Genomic DNA, 18,035 nt, shown 5'->3' with positions numbered 1-18,035 from the left:
AACTCCCTTACACAGTCCACAACAAGACATTCTCCTCCCAAGGTTCAACTAGCCATGGTTTCAGAATATCTCAGCTCCAAAAATATCTGTGTGATTGGAGCAGGACCTTCAGGTCTGGTTTCTGCAAGAGAGCTGAGAAAGGAAGGACATTCTGTCTTAGTTCTGGAGCAGAACCATGACATCGGAGGACAATGGCTATACCAATCAAAGGTTGAAGATGAAGATTCAATGGGGAAGAAAACTCCATTAAAGATCCATAGCAGTGTCTATAACTCCTTAAGATTAGCTTCTCCTAGAGAGATAATGGGATTCACCGACTTCCCTTTCATTGTAAAGAAAGGAAGAGACATGAGGAGATTCCCAAGTCACAATGAGCTGTTTTTATATCTCCAAGATTTCTGTAGCTGGTTTGAACTCAGGGAGATGATAAGATTTAATACAAGAGTGGAATATGTTGGAATAGTTGATAGTTCTGAATTTGATATTGATAGGAGAATTAGATGGGCTGTTAGAAGTAAAGAAATTGATTCTGGAATTGTCAGTGAAGAAATATTTGATGCTGTTGTTGTTGCTAATGGCCATTATTCTATGCCTAGATTGCCTGTAATCAAAGGTATTGTTGATGATGAAATCTTATATATTTTTTGTTGTATTGCAGTTTATGAATGATTGTTGCATTGAAGTTTCTTTCTTTTGATATGTAGGAATGGATGTATGGAGAAGGAGACAGCTCCATAGTCATGTATACAGAGTTCCCCAGCCTTTCAGCAATGAGGTGAGAAAGATTTTCTCCATTTGTAACTTGTTCCTCTTACCATGCTAAATTTATAAAAAAATATATATTAAATTGTATGAGAAATATGCTTGAAAATCATTATTATTTTTTTTGGTGTTCTTTGTTATATCATCATGAAGAGCATAACAAAAGTGTTCATGAAATAACATATAGATTGTAGTGGTCGTGGGGAACTCCATGAGCGGCCAGGACATATCAATGGAACTTGTGAATGTTGCTAAGGAAGTTCATCTTAGTGTCAAATCTCTCGAAATATCTGAAGGATTGTCCAAAGTAATTGCTAAATATCAAAACCTTCAATTACAACCACAGGTATTCTCCAAGAAACTAAAATACTCTTCTAATAACATTTAAAAAAGCTTAAGATTAATAAGTATTATGTCATTTGCAGATAGACACTCTTTATGAGGATGGAAGAGTTTTATTTGTTGATGATACTTTCATTACCGCCGATACGATTATTTACTGCACAGGGTAAGTGCTAAAAAATAAATTCTTCGTCTTGTTAGTGTTTCTATTTGCTTTGTAGTATACAAAATTTATGACAAAGTATAAATTTTAGTATGATCTAATAATATCACATTGATGAATATAAATTTTTTTTTGCTTTGAAGGTATTCATATTCTTTGCCATTTCTTGACACCAAAGGAATAGTAACTGTTGATGATGACAAAGTGGGTCCATTGTATGAGCATACATTCCCACCTTCACTTGCTCCTTCACTGTCTTTTGTAGGTATTCCAAAGAAGGTGAGATCTACTTCTTTAGGGTTTAGGTGTTTATTCATGGAGATCAATTCATTTGATCATATATAAAATTAGGAAGAGTTGTGAATGATTTGAAGTTACGATGATTCGATTTTGGCTCAACATCAAGTCGAAGTCCTTCATGTCAATCTTGATTGAACTCAAATCCAGCCATTTGCTTACTCAATTCAAGTTAGAGGTGGATCGAGTAAGGTTATATTAGATCATGCATATCAACTTTGAGATTGCATCATTAACATCTCTAATTAAAATCACAACCATATAAAAACACAATCCATCAGAGTTGGATTAACTTCAATAAAGTAAATTAATAATTCTTTTGTGACAGCTTTTTAGGATAGTTTTCCAGTATAAAAATTTCTAATTTTAATTTTTTTTTTACTAAAAAAAAGTTTTAGAAATCAATAAAAAAAGCGTCCCAAATAAAACTCGAATATTTCTTGCATCTAAAAACTTAAAAAGCATTAATAATATGCACAAGGATCATTATTAACTCTGAAGTTTTATAGATTATTGGGTTTCCATTCTTTGAATCACAAGCAAAATGGATAGCTCAAGTGCTCTCAGGGAAAAGGACACTTCCATCATGGGAAGAGATGATGAAGGCTGTCAAGGAGTACTACCACTCCATAGATCTTGCTGGAATACCAAAGCACAATGCACATGATATAGCCAATTTTGAGGTAATATATTTTTTTCTTATCACCCCACTCTGAAATTTGCAAGCTAAGATTTCTGAATGTCATATTAGGCTTCACAAATAAAATTAGAAAAGCAAAAGGGTATATAATTCAAAGTTAGAACTTCTAGGTGTTGTAAAAAAGAAAATATTATACATTATATGATTGACATCTTAAACTACATTATTGAATATTCAAATGATTCTGAATCAATTTTTTCAGAAAGAAAATTTGATATTATAAATGACTTTACCAAGATATTATAAATGACTTTATTGCTTCTTAAAGCATCTTTTAGTGCAAAAAATAATAATTTTGTACTAGAAAGCTGCTTTAAGAAGCAGCAAGAAAGTCATTCCAAACGAAACCTTACTCGTCTTATGAGTACTTTTTATTCTAATTTGAGATTTTTTATAAGTGCAATCCCCTATGGATGCTATTTATCTTGATCATAAGAGAACACTTTCAAATAAAATTAATTTGTGTGGCTCTAATGATTTATTGCTTTAGTATAAGCTATTTGGATTGAAAACAAAACAAAACAAAACAAAACAAGAATGCATAACTATAGATTCAGGGCAGATGATTGGGGAAATTATAATAAACACAATTATGATTGTATGATTCCATCATCATGGTAAGTAGTGGAACCTAGCCTACTTAGTCAATTGGGTAAGGGAAGGGACCCGTAGATAGAAGTTTGGGCGGCGGCGGCGGAATCATTTTAGCAAGATAAGATTAAGATTAAACTCTAATATGTTTCATAAAGATGACCAAAAACAAAGTTACATTGGTATGATGCTGAATAACCGATTAGGAGGCAATCATTTTAATATAGAGAGAGACCAATTAGAGGACCATTTAAGTACATCGCAAAAATAAAGCCTATGTAGACTTTGTAGCAGATAGACCTAAAAAGACTTGGTTAGAAAATATTAGAAATGATCTTTCTTTATTAGATTAAATTTGAGTTTTAACCAGACACAATGGCGAAAATGGATTCATGTAGCCAACCCCACGTAGTGGGACAAAGGCTTGATGTTTTTGTTGTAGAGTTTGTAGCAATTATCATAGAGAAAAATTTTTAAAAGAATATCCTTATAATAAAAATTATCACAGGATGGCTTACAAATCAGTGGATTTACTTTGAGATTAATACAACACAAATTTTTTTGTATACAACACTAATCTTAAACTAACTTCATAGGTTCTCAAGCCCAAACCATCCTCATACAATTTATATCATGATATTCTAATAATTTTTTCACGTATCCTAATACGGCTTCATTTGAGACAACTTTCTACAGCAGTTTTTTAGTAAAAAAAATTTTGAATTAAAAATTTCTGTACCAAAAAATTGTTTTAAAAAGTAGTAAAAAAATTATCCCCAAAGAAACAAGAGTGTTGTGTTTTGAAACACAACAATTGATCAAAATATCATCATATAACAAATCCATTTTCCTTTTTATTGTTTTGGTGGACAGTACTGTGACAAATATGGAGATAGATGTTCTTTTCCACATTTGGAAGAATGGAGGAAGGAATTATGCTTATCATCTCTACTGAATGCTGAAGTGAATCTGGAAACTTATCGTGATTCTTGGGATGATGATCTTCCATTGCTTCAACAGGCTCACCAAAGCCCTCACTTCACACAACAAGGCTATGAAAGCATTGTGATTTGAAGGCCAGAATTTGTTTATTTAAAAACAATTTCTCTTAGGATTCATTTGGAATAACTTTTTGCTATTTCTAAAATAACTTTTTAGTATAAAGTTTTATAATTTAAGAAATTTTTATACTAAAAATTATTTTAAAAAAGCAGTAAAAAAACCATCTTAAACAAACTCTTACTTTATATTTTTTGTTTTGATCAAAATTAGAAATCAGGAGATGAATGAGGAGCTTAGTGCAGAAAACTGAGAGAAATAAAGAAGAACAATTGAAGAAAGTCATATTTATATCTATATGGTTGCTAGAATTTGACTTATAGAAACAAGGAGTTACTTGGCTCTTACTTCATGATTTCAATAGCTGAATCCATAAGAGAAGCTCAATATATTAAGAATTGGTAGGCTACCATCCTATCTTTTTTATAGTATGAATCTTAAAGCAATTTTAAAAATATGTTGATTTAGGCTTCGTTTGAGACAATTTTCTTATTGCTTTTAAAGCTATTTTCTAGTATTAAAATTTTAATTTTTGAACTATAAAACTGCTTTAAAAAGCAATAAGAAAATCATTCCAAACAAAGCCTTAGTCTTGGTCTGTTGGTTGGAAGCTTTTACTACCAATCAAGAGATCTTAAGTTTGAGTCTTACATATGTGATGTATTTGTGAGTTTACCTTAATTGACCTAAAAGTCTCTAAAAAAAATGTTAATTTGACGAGCCCCAAACTCTTGTACTTTGATTATGCCAAGCAAATTTTTTAGCATTTAAAATTCTAATACTTTGATAAATATCATTTAAGCTTCATTGTTGATTAAATTCAAGATTTATTAAATCTCATCATTTGCATAATTTAATATATTTAAGAATTTCTCATTCATAAAAATCTTAAGTCCTAAAACAAAAAGCCTAAACATATGCCAAACAATGTTTATGTTTTAATCTTATAAGAGTTAAAACCTACTTGTAGCCTTATGACTCTTAAGTATCTCAATATAATTCTCATCAAATATTACTAATTTAAAGCAACATGATATTCTGTGACTTATTGTTTATTAAAACAGCTTTTTAATATAAAAATTTTAATTCAAAAAATTTTTATAATAGAAAACAACTTTAGAAAACAATAAGAAAACTGTCCCAAACAAAGCCTAAATTGATCACATACAAATAATCTAGAAATTATTTTGAGATTTTTCTGATCATCAACTTGTTATAAGTAAGAAAATTATTAATATATTTAAACATACATTTTTGAACTAAATAATATGAGACCAATTAACTCAATATTATCATGTGGAAAAGTATGTAAATAGTATCAACTAAGGATTCTCAATTAATTTCCTGTTGAAAAAGAATTAAGAAGGTTAAAAAAAAAAAGAAAAAAACTAATCAACACAGTATAGAGATTTATATATCTGATACACAGAAATATAACTGAACTGTAAAACTGTAAGACAAAGGTTTCGTTTGAAATTACTTTCTAAAGTAACTTTTTAGTACAAAGATTTTTCATTCAAGATGTTTTTTTTGCTAGAAAGCTACTTTAGAAAGTAATAAGAAAGCTATGCCAAACGAAACCAAAGTAACGTTGCTTTGCTTTTCCATTGTTTCCCTAGCAATGTTATGAAAGTTAAAATACAATTAAGCAATCTGCATAACATAGAAAGCATGATTTCATGAAACAAAATAGAGCTGAGAAAATTTCTTTATTATTATTTCTTTTCAACCAGGAAAATCAAGTTGTAGAGATCACACAAATGCAAAGGATTGCATTTTTTATTTGTAAGCTAACTAAAAGGAATGAGATTATCAATTTGTCAATTCTAAGAAAGAAAAAAATTCCTTATTGATTGATGTTAGCATTTTTTGGCTGATATCCTGAAAAATATTGGCCTGTTTGCAAAGTACAGTTGAATACTCTGCAATGGCCTAAGGATACTAAGCCAAGAATGGTAGAATCAAACCAAAAAATAACTGAGTCAGAGTAATGGAGTAGAAGCATAGGTGTTCAACTCTTCCCTGTCATGTCTGCATGAATAGGAAATCATAGAGAGAAAGCCTCTTCTTTCAGCTGATGATTCTTCTGGACCATCGATCTGGGAAATGATCGAAAACTCCGCTTAGAATACCGAAGAAGAAAATCACAGCATTTCTAATAAAATGTTTTTAGATTCTCCATTGGACTGATAATGCCTGGATAATTTAGGGTTCGTTTGGGACGGATTTCTTACGGCTTCTTAAAGTAGCTTTCTAGTCAAAAAAAATTTATTTTTTATAAAAAAAATTTAGGGTTTAGAAGCAGTAAAAAAGCCATCCCAAACGAAACCTTAATGATAACATCATTCATAGGTTCATAACTAAAGCTGCAAGACAATCAAGCTAATTCCTCTGAGTATATTTGGGCATAACAGATGATAAAAATACCCCATGCATAACAGCTTCATGAAGGTTTTGATGCTAGTTTCAAATTACATACAACAACAACAACATCAAGTCTTTATCCCACTATGTGGGTCGGCTACATGAATCCTTTTTCTCCATTGTGTCATATTAAAAGTCAAATTCTCGTTTAAATCTAATAAAGAAAGATCATTTCTAATATTTTCTAACCAAGTCTTTTTAGGTCTACTGCTATCATTCTTAATATGAGTCAAATCTAATACCTCTACTTTCCTAACTGGGTCATTGGAAGGCCGCCGTTTTATGTGACCAAATCATCTAAGGCTATTCTCTCTAATCTTATCTTTCCACTGGCGCTACACCAACCTTTTCACATATATGCTCATTTTGTATCCTATCTCTAAGGGTAAAGCCACTCATCCACCTGAGCATTCTCATCTCTGCAACACTTAACTTAGTATTATGCTTCTCTTTTAATGGCTCAAAAAATATCAAAAGAATGATAAGTGGCTATACCTCTGGTACTGGGAAAACGATGATTGAGCAGTCAATAAATGTGAATGATCCATTCCCTGTGTCGTATATGTTGAAAAATGAGAAACACTGGAAGATCCAATTGAACTATTCTCTGTTAGGTATGAACTAATTTCATTGCTCCTACACAAATCAAATGATCCAACAGTTTGGCTGTAATTAGGGGCTAAGCAGCCTGGGGGAATGCTTGGCTTCTCAGTAAGACTGTGCTCATTGGTGAACCAAAACACCTGTGGACTTCTATTGTTGGAATTTTGTTGTCCATCAATTTTTCCTCCATAATGATTGTAATCCCAACTGTGAATAGTAGTTGGCGACTGATCTCTGAGAACAAAACACTGAGTAGAAAAGCAGATAAGTTTAGGACTTTTCTTCCAAAAGCGCAAATACAATAGGATTTTCTTGAGACTAGTGAAATATTACATGGAAAAGCCTATCTCATTTGGATTGGACAAAGTTGGGTAGAGGAAAAAAAAAACGTATTACCAAAATAGTCCATTGAAATTGAATGAATTTACACATTATATTGGTTTTATAGTTAATTTCATATAAATAAACAGAATAAACAGATTGAAGCTCAAGAGAGCCATTTTCATACTCAAGATACCATATATATCAGCATGAGAATTGGATAAGAAATATACTTACTGGACTTGGCAGATAGGTTCTAACTCCACAAGGATGTTTAGCGACTCCATCTCCAAAAGTAAGAATGTCAGAAGTTCTTATCTGAGCTTCTGGCATAATATTGGTGGCAGGCATAAACTGTGACCCCTGTGATAGAATTGATTTAACTGGACCAAATGGCGGGAAAATCCTTCGAAAGTACACATTAGGTACTACAGTAGTATAAGGATAGGCAGAGGGTCCAAGTAAAGAAATGTTTGGGGTAGGCAATCCATGAGACAGATTTGGCTTGGCAGGTGCAGCAACATGAATCTCCGGCTGATCAAACATTCCATCTGAATCAACATTTAGATCAAAATCTAACGTTCCATCAGCAAGCAATCCATACAATCCATCATAGTAGCGTTTGTGAGATGGAGAGCTATATGTCTGAAGCATTTCTAAGAACGGGACCGGCGGACCTGTAGGATAAAGTTTTGAAGGAACCACCTCAGAACTTTGCGGCACCTGCCCGGTAGCAATGATGCAGACATCATCAATCATTTGGGCAGTTTGATTTAATGAAACCTCATGATAACCAACCTTTGGTGGACTGCTGTAGTTTTCCATTACAGAATTCATCCTACTTGATGAAGTTTCAGTTGTGGAAAAGGTATTATCATGACAGCTATGAGAAGCACCATTTGAAACTGCAGCTTGAAGAGATGAAGTTTGCTTTGAACATGAAGGGTCATCAATAGATTTCGCTGGTTGGCTGCTCATAATTCTTGAAGCCAGGCTCTTACTTCTGCAATCATGTTCTGAACCAACAAGAAAAGCCTCACGAGTATCAGATTTTTGTATTATATCGTTGCTTTGTCCAGAAGAATTCTCAGACGCATTCATTGGGCGAGATCGAAAGCTTGTCTTTGCAGAGCAAAACATGCCAAACTCACCCTGAAACCTGCAATCTCCTTCCTTATCTTTATTACTGTAATCGCAACTCAGATTTTCATGGTTCTTGTTAGTTCTAACAGGTTTTGAGTCTAAGGTTCTTTCTACATAATCCTGATTCTTGATGATAATATCACTACTATAATCTTTTTTATTTTTAACATTAGAGAATACTGTTTGAATTCCATTATGACAACTACTGTCCGTGGACTTTTGGTTAATTAATCTAAGTATCTGAGAGGAAGCGCCATAGAAAGATGGCCCAACATCACCAGCCAGATGCTCACCACCAGGATCTTCTAAAATATTAACATTCTGTTCCTTGCATGAAATATTTCTGGAAGTGTAAGATGCTCCAACCTGGATAGATTTAGATGGTTTCAAGTGCTCCATGCTAGTAGAAGAACTGGTGTGAATGCCAGCTCTCTGTCTTTCCCATGCATTCTTGAAGAACTGACTGAGATCCGAAGGAGAATCAAGTAAACTGGCTAGCTTTTCAGCCCCAAATACAAAAGCACTACAAATTCTATAAAAATTGCCTGACACAATAGAATATATCAAAAAGTAGTTTAGTACGTTTGAAATTTGTTTGAATTGTAAATACTGCAGTGAATAAACAGAGCCTAAGAAATATAAACATAGTATAAAAAATATTTAATTGTTGAAGAAAGGTCTTCAACTCTTCATAAATGCTTATGACTATAAAGTGCAAAAATACCTTTGTAAACACTGCGTCCAAGGTTGTTATGCACGCATAGAGGATCAACAACGTTCAAATACTTGGGAACAAAAGAACGTCTCTGGCAGTGTTGACCACATGCCAAACCATCAATGAACATGCTATGACTTTCTAGAAAGAACTTCTTGCGATAAAATTCACTTTTGTCCTTTCTCGGAGGCATCACTGAACAATTATTAAGAGGTGAAGAACAAACTTCTTTTTTAGGAAAAGCCAACTTAAATATCAGGCAAAATGCAGAGGTTAATGTTTCGTTTGGGACGTCTTTCTTACTGCTTCATAAAGCAACTTTTTAGTACAAAAATTAAAATTTTTATACTAAAAAATTGCTTTAAGAAGCAGAAAAAAAAATCATCTCAAACGAAACCTAAAGCTTACCAGCAATCTCCGGGAGTGAATGTACGGGTACAGGACCCCATATGCTGACACAAAAGTTTTCCCAATCAAAATTGCTGAAAATTTCTAGAAAACGGTATAGAACCTGTAGATTAAAGAGAATAGCAACATCATATTTCTGTTCTGATCCTTAGCTGAAGCAGTCAAAAGAAATTTTGCTAAGGTTAACAACCTCAAGTGGCCCAGTGAATGAATTGTCAAATACATGAAATATGTAAATGATCATGGTTTCCAAAGCATATGTAGAAATAAGACCATAATGAGCACCCAAAATGCGACTCTCATAGTAACACCAAGCTTTAATAAGAATGCTACTCCGCTTAAATAAATGATCTTGATTTATCAAATGGTCCATCTACAAAAATAGATGTCATATAAGTTAAACGATGCATATAACTAAAAAATTTAGGCTTCGTTTGGGGCGGCTTTCTCACTGCTTCTTAAAGAAGCTTTTCAGTACAAAATTAAAATTTTTATACTAAAAAACTACTTAAGAAGCAGTAAGAAAGCCATCCAAAACGAAGCCTACCTAATTCTACACATAAACTCAAGAACTAATGAAAGAACCTGAAGATTACCTCTTCTAGGAAACAAAGGGCACGTAAGCCACCAGTCTGATGAAATGTTATATCCACAACAATACCCTCTACAAGACATTTTATAACCTTTACCTGAATAAGGAAATTAAACCAAACAAGGAATCAATATTAAGCACAATATTATTGAATAAAGATGTACCAGAAACATACAAGGTTGAGGCATATTTGTTAAAACATGAGCAAATTTGAAGTATAGGCCAACATCATATCATGTGAATCAGCACTTAAATGAACAGGAAATTATATCCTCTTTTAGAAAAGAAATTGAGATCAGCATGTGAAAAATATGGTTAAGACTTCAGATTTTTCCCTGCAAAAAATGCAACCCAGCCTGAACCTGATATCAAATTTACCAAACTTTAGTTCCAACTACAATTGATCATGCAAGCATAAAAAGTATCTATTGTATAAAATGAAACTTTAATCCCCGAAAAATCTAAAATTGAAATGGTCTCAATGCCTATATGACAGCTAGCATGGCATGTGACAGTTGCATGAATCTTCTTATGTTTGTAATTTTGTGCTATTTGCCATATATATCACCTGAAATACTTTACTTTCAATGACATAATATAAGGAATTTCAGTCCAAACTAAAGTATTTTAATGAAATTAAGTCGATTCACTTAGGAAGAAGTTATTTTTAGATATCAATTTAGTCCATTGATTTTGTGCAATCAAATAATCAAATTATTTCATAATGAACCTTCCTATATTTTGTTAAATAATCTGTTTTTAGACAAAAATACCGTATATTTGCATAAGTTATTATTTGATACTTTACTTCAGGTGACAAAAAAAGAAATTTTGCATAGCTATAGGATGACAGGTCAGCTGCCGCTTAGGCAATGATGTGGCGCCATACTTTATGTTGGTTTCTTTAGTGTGTGTAGCATTACTTGTGCACTTATATAGATATAGATTCTGAGAAAAAATGTTAAAAAAAATTATTTGCCTTAAAAATAATGCCTTTCAATTAAAATATTGTTAGAAATTTGGGAAAGTTCAAACATTTGAAGAGGTGTACAGGACAAGGAGGGGGTTTCTTGCACAAGGTGGTTTATTACTAAACTCTTGATGTGTATTACAAATGACAAGGGTCTCCTCCTTTCATAGGCTCCAAAGCTTCTCCCTCTAAGGATAAGGCCTTTTTACAACTCTTTAATTTCTAGAGTTATCTACAATACACTAAATATTCTAAAGTTTATAACAACCAAACACACAATTCTAGAAAAAATTACAAAACTCTAGACACTTTTACACATTCTATTATCTATAAATTTCTAGAATCTTCTTATGCACTATCTAAACAATTCTAGGAAGTGACTTACTTCTCAACAAAGAAAATTCTAGATAAAATTCTATGGGTGTGGGGTGGGGTGAAGAGATTTCTAGAGATTTGGTGCACTCTTTAACACCTCCCCTCATCGACTAATCTTTCACATTGTTCTTCTTATTTTCATGCCAAGTATCCTTCATCAATTATCAAATATTCTTTCAGATAGTTCTTTTGTGAATATGTCAACAACTTAATTCTTGGTCATGGCGTGATTCATTCTGATTTAACCTCTTAATACTTTCTCCCAAACAAATTGATAATTAACATTAGCTTAATTCTTGCTTAAACCACTGGATTCTCTACTATGCAGATAATTGATCAATTATCACAGTACAACAATGCTGCTTAATAATAAATTGATTGACAAAGATCTATCATGATTTGCTTCAATTATGGGCATTCATATGTCGTTTATGCTACCCTTTGAGATTCATTTTAGATAATCTTTCTGTCAATATGCCAGCAACTTGATCCTTCGCCCCAATTTGTGTAACACTCAAACTTTAGAAAGGTAAAAGTCAAAATTCATTCAAAATTTTATTCCCCATTTTCCGCATCTCATGAAAATGAAAAATACTATTTTTATAAAACCTATATTTTGTATGAATCATCTTAATACATAAAATAACAAAGATTTCCTGCATTTTTCTGTTCTTACTCCATTTTTCTCCTCCTCAGATCACATCAAAGATTTTCATGCACCATGGATAGTCCCTTCAAAGATCAACATGTTTCAGTAAACTTGTGATAGCATGCTTCCTATTAATCAAATAAATATAAAATAACAACCAACTTATAAAATACCTTGTGGATAAATATGAAACAATTTAATGCTTGATTGCATTGCTTTTTTAATAAAAAGGTCAATTATGCTTTAAATAATAATTACACAAAATTCAATCCATTAATTATACGAAATTATAAATTTTATGCCACGTGACACAGTGCTAAACAAAAGAATTACATTAGATAGAACAAGAGTACGTGCACTTATAACAAAGGATTTAGTTAATAAAGAATATCCAAGACGTGCAATTTCAAAGAAAAGGTGCTATATATTGCTGAATTATATAAACAAATTTAGAAGGCATACTTCTGCCAATATTAGTTGAACTTCTTTTACATGAAACTCTGCATTCTCATTCTTTTCGTCCTCCTTCATCACTTGGTAGACTTTGTCGGCACATGCTTCTTTCAGATTTTCATTATCACTAAATACAGTCAAGTCAATATCTCCATCAGGTAAATAGGTCATCAGGGGCAAAGATCCCAAAATGTAAACCTGGTAATCACCATTACAGTCATTTCATAGATTTCAAATGAAGAAATACTGACAAAAAAAATACAATTATTACAAAACTAGTCATTAACATAAATATATTCACATTCTAATGAATGCAAAAGACTAATTCCTTAACAGAAAAGCTGAGAAAGCATATAAAAATGTGTGATCATCAACTGAATAAATAACTACTTGCAGAAATAATTTCACTTCGCTTATAAACTTTCTTATGCAAATCAACATTTTGAGTTTTGATTTTACTCTAGTTTTCATTTTTAGTTTTAGAACTTTTAAGCTTGCCTGTGATGATGATCCCTTTAGAGAACATTGCTGTATTATCTAAATTCATATATTGGTTTAGGTGAGTGTAATCCTGGTTACTGTTGGTTTTCTGGTCTGTTGTTGCCAGCTTTTAGTCGATCCTCTCATTTCAAATTAGTGGTTGCTAATGGACTTTCATAATTGTGATGTGAAAAGCCTAGGCTTTGTTTGGATGTTATTTTTTTTTATTTTTTTTTAATTTGCTTGCTACACTGCAGAACCAGATCTACCCCTATTGCTTTCCACCATCTCTTGTACCAATTATAACCCGAATAAAGCCCCTTAGGGCATTGAATAAGAGGAATGAGCGAGCACCCACAAGAGAGAAAATTACGGGCCTAAGAGCGACGACCGAATGAAGGTAAGCGAAGATTGACATCAGCTCCCTAGGGCATGCAATAATTAAGTAAGAGTGAGAAGCTTCTGGTTTTGTAGTTGGCAGCTTCAATAGCTTCACCAACTTCAACAACTAAGGAAGGGTCCTTGGACAGCAAGCCGAGGGAGAGGAAGAGGGAAATAAGCATCGACATCATCATCATCATCATTTCTTCTTCCTTCTTGGAGAAGCTAGGTAAACTCTCAAGCCTAATTTTTTTTCATAGCAATTTTGTGGTGCTTTATGGAGATGCCTTGTTTAGTAATACCCTAATCTAGCTTTATCTATAAAACTAATTTCTCTTAAAGAGATACAAAAAATAAAAAAGTTATCTTAAAGAGATGTTACCTAAACATTAAACCTAAGATTACATAATAATTATGTGCATAGGAATTGAGTTGATGGGGTTTATTCAATTCAAAGATTTAGCTAATCATTAATTTAGAAGAAGGGGCATCATATCATATATTGCTATTAAAGTCATGCGCCATCAATTTACCTTATCTAGGATATTGAACTTCAAAAGACAATGATCTTAATGCTCGTAGGATCATGAGATTTATTGAAGAACCGGAATAGATTAGGATTCGACTTATCACAATACTATGACTCTTTAACATGATGTACATATGGTATTAATGCTTTGTCATCCTAAGTATAAGATCTTCTTTAGACATTGAGATGACTTGCCCATTCTAAGCACCTAGAACTTCAATCAATATCACCAAAACTATGGAGGTAAGCAAAGATCGACAACAGCTCCCTAGGGCATAAAATGAAGTATGAGTAAGGTGCTTCTGGTTATGTAGTTGGTAGCTTCAATAGATTCACCAACTTCAATTTTGGATGGGTCGTCGGAGAGCAAGCTAAGGGAGGGGAAGAGGAAAATAAGCATTGGCATCATCATCATCATCATCTTTTGCCTCTTGGAGAAGCTAGGTAGACCCTCAACTTTAATTTTTTCATGAAAATTTTATGGTGCTTTACGGGAGATACCTGGTTTAGTAAAACCCTAATCTTGCTTTGCTTATAGAATTAATTTCTCTCAAGGAAAAAAAATATCTCAAGGAAATTTAAAAAAAAATCTCTCTAGGAAATGTTACAAAAAAATTAGACCAAATATTACATAATAATTGTGTCAATTGGATTTGAGTTGGCGGGGTTTATTCAATCCAAAGATTTAACTAATCATTAATTTAGGAATGACCTTTCTTTATTAGATTTAAACAAGAATTTGAATTTTAATAGGACACAATGGAGAAAAATGATTCATGTAGCCGACCCCACGTAGTGGGATAAAGGCTTGATGTTGTTGTTGTATTAATTTAGAAGAAGGGTATCATATTTTGTATTGTTAACAAAGGCCGGATTGGTTTATTGTAAAAATGCCACTTTTAAGTTAATTGTAAGAGAAAATATTAACATAAAGGATGAGATTTAAATAAATTTTTGAATCTTAACAAGATACAATAAAGAAAAAAAGATTCAAATAGCCGACCCCACATAGTGAGATATATGTTTGATGTTGTCGTTTTCGTTGTTACCCACCAAGATTTGATCCAAACTTGATCATAGAGCCAAAAAATGTGCTTTCATAGAACATGCCTAAAAAAAAGAGCTTTAAAATGTTATAATCCCCTAGAAGATAATTTCATATTAATAAGAATGTTTCCTTTTGGTTTAGGATTTAAAATCAAATATTTTTGTCAAATATTCTCTTCAAAGGGAGAAAGAGAGCAAGCTAGAAAATCTTTTAGATACAACTCTATATCCTTTACCAAAACTGATTCTCTTATCTCCAATCACATTGTTTGACAAACCAAAACAAGATGCTCATGATATGAAAAATGAAAAATTAAGGGCCAAAGCAAATTTAACTAAACATGGATAAATCACAAGCAGTGGGGGGGAGGACACTACAAACTAAACAACTTATTCCACTCATTGATATTTGAAGAAAAAATGCCGCCTCTTCCACATCCAACATCAATGCTATTTCTTTTCCATCCCCAACATAAATAGAACAAATTCAAATACTTAAAAAACAACAAATTAACTCAATGATCACCAAAATGAGAGAAATTAAAAGACAGACAAACAATATAAAACACATTCACCTGACAAGAGAAGCATTTTCCAACTAAACTCTGAATATAATCAGCTATATCCTGCCTTCGTTTCCTTGATCCTTCATTAGGCTGAATGCGGGAAATAAGCTCTGCGACCCTTTCTTCAGCCTCCGACCATCCTTTATAATCAATAGCTCGTCCCACACAAGTTTCTCTGTCCGGCAGAAGTCCAGTAGGTAAAATGCAACTCATCTCTGCCCAACCTCCAATGGCATCTCGTACAACCTAACTAAAGTCAATCAAAGCACAAATTCCAACCCAAGTATCTCTTTCCAGTTGCCACCATTACGGGAAAGCATCAATCCAAAAGAATAATAACAACAATAAAAAGGAGCTATCTTGGTAAAATTGCTCTCATCAACAATCTCTAGAAATGAGAAGAAACTGTAACCAAGACGCCTCCTTTCCCCTCTTCTAATCAGATAACTCACAAACAATGCATATATTTTAATCCCTAATCATTGCAGCAATATCTGATTGCCATATTATCTGATAATCCACTACCAAAATCTGAAAAATGGAAATCTCACTCCACAAGAATGTATAGAAAGGAAAAGAATTTGTCACTCGGACGCCTCCTTCCTCGCTTCTAATCAGAGAACTCGCAATTGATTCCGATATCGTAATCTCTAATCATAACAGCAAAATCGGGTTGGCAGATTATCTTCTAATCCACAGCAAAAACGGGGAAATCGCTCTTTCTATGAAATCATGAAGCAAACAAAATAAAAAATAAAAAAAACCTCCCTTTCTCAACAGCCATGAAAAATCACTCAAAGACAAATCCAAATCTAACTGACAGACCAATCGGCGTCGTGGAAACAAATTCTGAAGAGATATTTGTTCTGAATAAACGACGCGAGAGAGAGAGAGAGAGAGAAGCGGCCGCAGGATTAGGGTATACCGTTAATGAACGGAGACGAAATAACATAGTAAAGAATACAGCTTTAGAATGCTTAATGGCATCCATTTGATCTGCTTTGAACATCGGGCGATTAACAGGTGATGGATACGTGATGAAATCAACCTTTGCTGTACACTAAGAACTAAAAAAATGAGATTTTTTTTTGGAGCGGGTCTATCTACCTGTTGTCATTTCCAAGAGAGTGTTTGAAGACGGAATTATACTTCGGCGGAACCTATAAGTAACTATATTTTGGCGGAACCTAGCGAGGCATCCACCGGCATCAAGCCCACGCTTACGTTACCCCACTGAAGAGGCGAGGCCGTAGTAGAGTATAACGAGTATTTACCTATAATATACATAATATTTACTTTATATATATATATATATATATATATATATATCATTCAAACTTTTGAAGGCTACGTTTCGGACGGCTTTCTTACCGCTTATTAAATTAGCTTTCTGATAAAAAAAATAAAAAAAATTTATTAGAAAGCAACTTTAAGAAGCAGTTAGAAATCCATCCCAAACAAAGCCTAAATATATATATTTAAATAAATTACATATTTTAAATATGATTAAAACACAAAATATTATGTAAATAAATATTAAAATTAAATATTAGATATATAATATTTTTAAATCTCCAAAAAATAAATATTCCAAAACAATTCTATGTACGTTTCATTCAATTTTATGAAATTAAATAAAATTAAAATAATAGCGTGGTATTTAAACAGAGAACATTGAAGCCAATATATTACGAATAAACTTTTAATAAAAATATTTTTATTAATGTTTAAAATTAACATTTAAAAAAAGGGTTGAAATGTAAGCAATATGAGTTGGAAAGATTTGTAAGGAATTTATGATTCAAAATAATCAAACTATTAAAAAATAAAAAAAAATTACCCAAAAGCAAAAGATATAGAGCAATTTTATTGCATCTAATACAAATTTAAGCAATCTTTTAAAAAATGGTTGTTTTAACACATAATTATACTTTTGTTTGGGATATTTTTTTTACTGCTTTCTAAATTAATTTTTTAATATAAAAATTTTTAGTCCAAAAAATTTTATATAAAAAAATTGATTTATAAAACAGTGAGAAAGCTGATCCAAACAAAATATATATCTCAAAATTTTAAAAATAACTTTCAAAGCAGCTAAGACATAAATTAGAAACTACACTCAAAAAAAGTTTTAAAAAATTTATTTGTGGTTTTAACATTTTAGGTGACGAAATCAAATTTATATATTTTTGTTTGGAAATTTTGCTATGAATTTATCGAATAAAAAAGAAGTGGCATAAATTTTTTTTGTATATAATATTTTTAAATACTGTTGACAAAGGTAAACGCCGTCGAAATAGACCGTTGGCGACTCCGTCAGAAGCAGTTACGGCGAAAGAGGACCCTGAAAAACCTAGGATCCATGGCGGTTTGATGTTAAACGAACGGTTAGATCTTTTGTGCTCGCATGCGGACTCTGCGCATAATAATTAAATTCATTGTTGACTAAACCATTCTCTACTTTA

The 18,035-nt window shown here is 32.4% G+C and overlaps 2 protein-coding genes across 4 annotated transcripts; one reads left to right on the top strand and one right to left on the bottom strand.

The window, feature by feature from the left end:
* Positions 1-3,940, top strand: LOC110099427 (flavin-containing monooxygenase FMO GS-OX-like 9). 2 transcript variants are annotated; one of them, XM_020826568.2, is made up of 7 exons: positions 1-613; positions 705-775; positions 950-1,108; positions 1,188-1,270; positions 1,411-1,546; positions 2,074-2,247; positions 3,729-3,940. In XM_020826568.2, exons 1-7 carry the CDS (start codon positions 55-57, stop codon positions 3,927-3,929), a joined length of 1,383 nt encoding a protein of 460 aa, XP_020682227.1. In that variant the 5' UTR covers positions 1-54; the 3' UTR covers positions 3,930-3,940. The 2 variants fall into 2 exon arrangements, with proteins under 2 accessions (XP_020682227.1, XP_028553758.1); XM_028697925.1 differs by lacking the exon at positions 2,074-2,247.
* Positions 3,941-5,606: 1,666 nt separating this feature from the next.
* On the bottom strand, positions 5,607-16,335 carry LOC110099415. 2 transcript variants are annotated; one of them, XM_020826550.2, is made up of 9 exons: positions 15,580-16,335; positions 12,577-12,765; positions 10,125-10,217; positions 9,719-9,901; positions 9,529-9,631; positions 9,130-9,315; positions 7,500-8,950; positions 6,834-7,189; positions 5,607-6,013 (listed from the first exon to the last, which is right to left on the bottom strand). In XM_020826550.2, the coding sequence occupies exons 1-9, from the start codon at positions 15,781-15,783 to the stop codon at positions 5,962-5,964; spliced, it is 2,817 nt and encodes a 938-aa protein (XP_020682209.1). In that variant the 5' UTR covers positions 15,784-16,335; the 3' UTR covers positions 5,607-5,961. The 2 variants fall into 2 exon arrangements, with proteins under 2 accessions (XP_020682209.1, XP_020682210.1); XM_020826551.2 differs by lacking the exon at positions 9,719-9,901.
* Positions 16,336-18,035: the final 1,700 nt, after the last annotated feature.

This window comes from Dendrobium catenatum, unplaced genomic scaffold, assembly GCF_001605985.2.
Source record: "Dendrobium catenatum unplaced genomic scaffold, ASM160598v2 fragScaff_scaffold_1022, whole genome shotgun sequence".
In the NCBI taxonomy this organism is placed as follows: Eukaryota; Viridiplantae; Streptophyta; class Magnoliopsida; order Asparagales; family Orchidaceae; genus Dendrobium; species Dendrobium catenatum.
This window is presented reverse-complemented; position numbering and strand designations above follow the sequence as displayed.